Source organism: Limulus polyphemus, unplaced genomic scaffold (genome assembly GCF_000517525.1).
Source record: "Limulus polyphemus unplaced genomic scaffold, Limulus_polyphemus-2.1.2 Scaffold3713, whole genome shotgun sequence".
NCBI lineage: Eukaryota > Metazoa > Arthropoda > Merostomata > Xiphosura > Limulidae > Limulus > Limulus polyphemus.
In genome coordinates, this window is record NW_013669323.1 from 120,883 (window position 1) to 122,119 (window position 1,237).

Genomic DNA, 1,237 nt, shown 5'->3' on the forward strand with positions numbered 1-1,237 from the left:
AGTAGCCCAAGAGTTGGCGGTGGGTGGTGATGACTAGCTGCTAAAATTAGGGATGGCTAGCGCAGGTAGATCTCGTGTAGCTTCGCGCGAAATTTAAAACAAACAAACAATAATTTTTGATTTACTCTGCTTCTTTACACAATGATAATCATGATTCATTTTGATGCTGATTCAAGTTACGTTTGAGAACTATTTATCGTCAATATTTAAAAACTATTATTTAACTATTATTAAACACTCACCATTCACTAGTACAACAGAACAAAGAGTAGAGATGAGAAACGTCCTTTGGTCTAAACGAGGAAAATTCAGCAAAAAAAAAGTAAGATTATGAACTGAACAAAAGATGAACTCATTAGTACTAAGCCTATTATATACCCGAACACTACATTCTTTATATAGTATAAAGAATTGAGTGTATAAAAATATAATATGCTTACTACTGATGTCTTATGACAATTAAAATTGTAATCATGCTTCGCCAGCTTGTAAAGGCGTTTACACCATATCACTGGAATTAAACATCTTTCTCTTTAGCTATCATTTTACCATTGGAATGATATATCTTTCTCTTCATCTATCAATATACCCTTGAAATAACATATCATACTCTTTATTAATGTATCACTATAATAATATAGCTTTCTCTTTATCTATCACTATACCACTAGAATGAAACTTCTCATTTTATCTATCAGTATATCACTAAATTAACAGGAATATACTCACGGCTGTCTGTATTTATTTCAACCAGGACTGTTGTCACTATGAATAAGACGAGACACACTAGAAGAGAGCCACCGATTCTTTTCATTGGGCTTACTCTAGAAGATTTTGGAATAAAGTTTTAAAGACTAATGATTACTTCTAACACATTATTTACAACTTATAGAAGTTCACAAAGAAAGATCTAGTAAGATACTACACACCTTTTAATGTACATCATTCGTCTCATTTAATGCACCATATAGATGACAGAACATGGCTTTTATATGATGTTATACACACTACAGATGACAGAACATGGCTTTTATATGATGTTATACACACTACAGATGACAGAACATGGCTTATATGTGATATTATACACCCTATCGATAATAGAACATAGCTTATACATAATGTTATATACCCTATAGATGACAGATCACAACCTAATATATATTGTTATCACTCTGTAGATGACAGAAAACAACCTAATATATGTTGTTATACATTTTATAGATGACAGTAAAAC

General features: G+C 31.3%; 1 protein-coding gene across 1 annotated transcript in view; it reads right to left on the reverse strand.

Annotated features, from left to right (window-relative positions):
• The window catches only part of LOC111088416 (equilibrative nucleoside transporter 1-like), a gene marked incomplete at its 5' end in the record, with an annotated part of 18,611 nt that extends 17,787 nt beyond the window's left edge, over positions 1–824 (reverse strand). The window contains 2 exons of the mRNA XM_022398474.1: positions 243–293; positions 730–824. Of these exons, the coding sequence (XP_022254182.1) occupies positions 243–293; positions 730–824 (146 nt within the window). The remainder of the gene's footprint in view (positions 1–242; positions 294–729) is intronic.
• Positions 825–1,237: the final 413 nt, after the last annotated feature.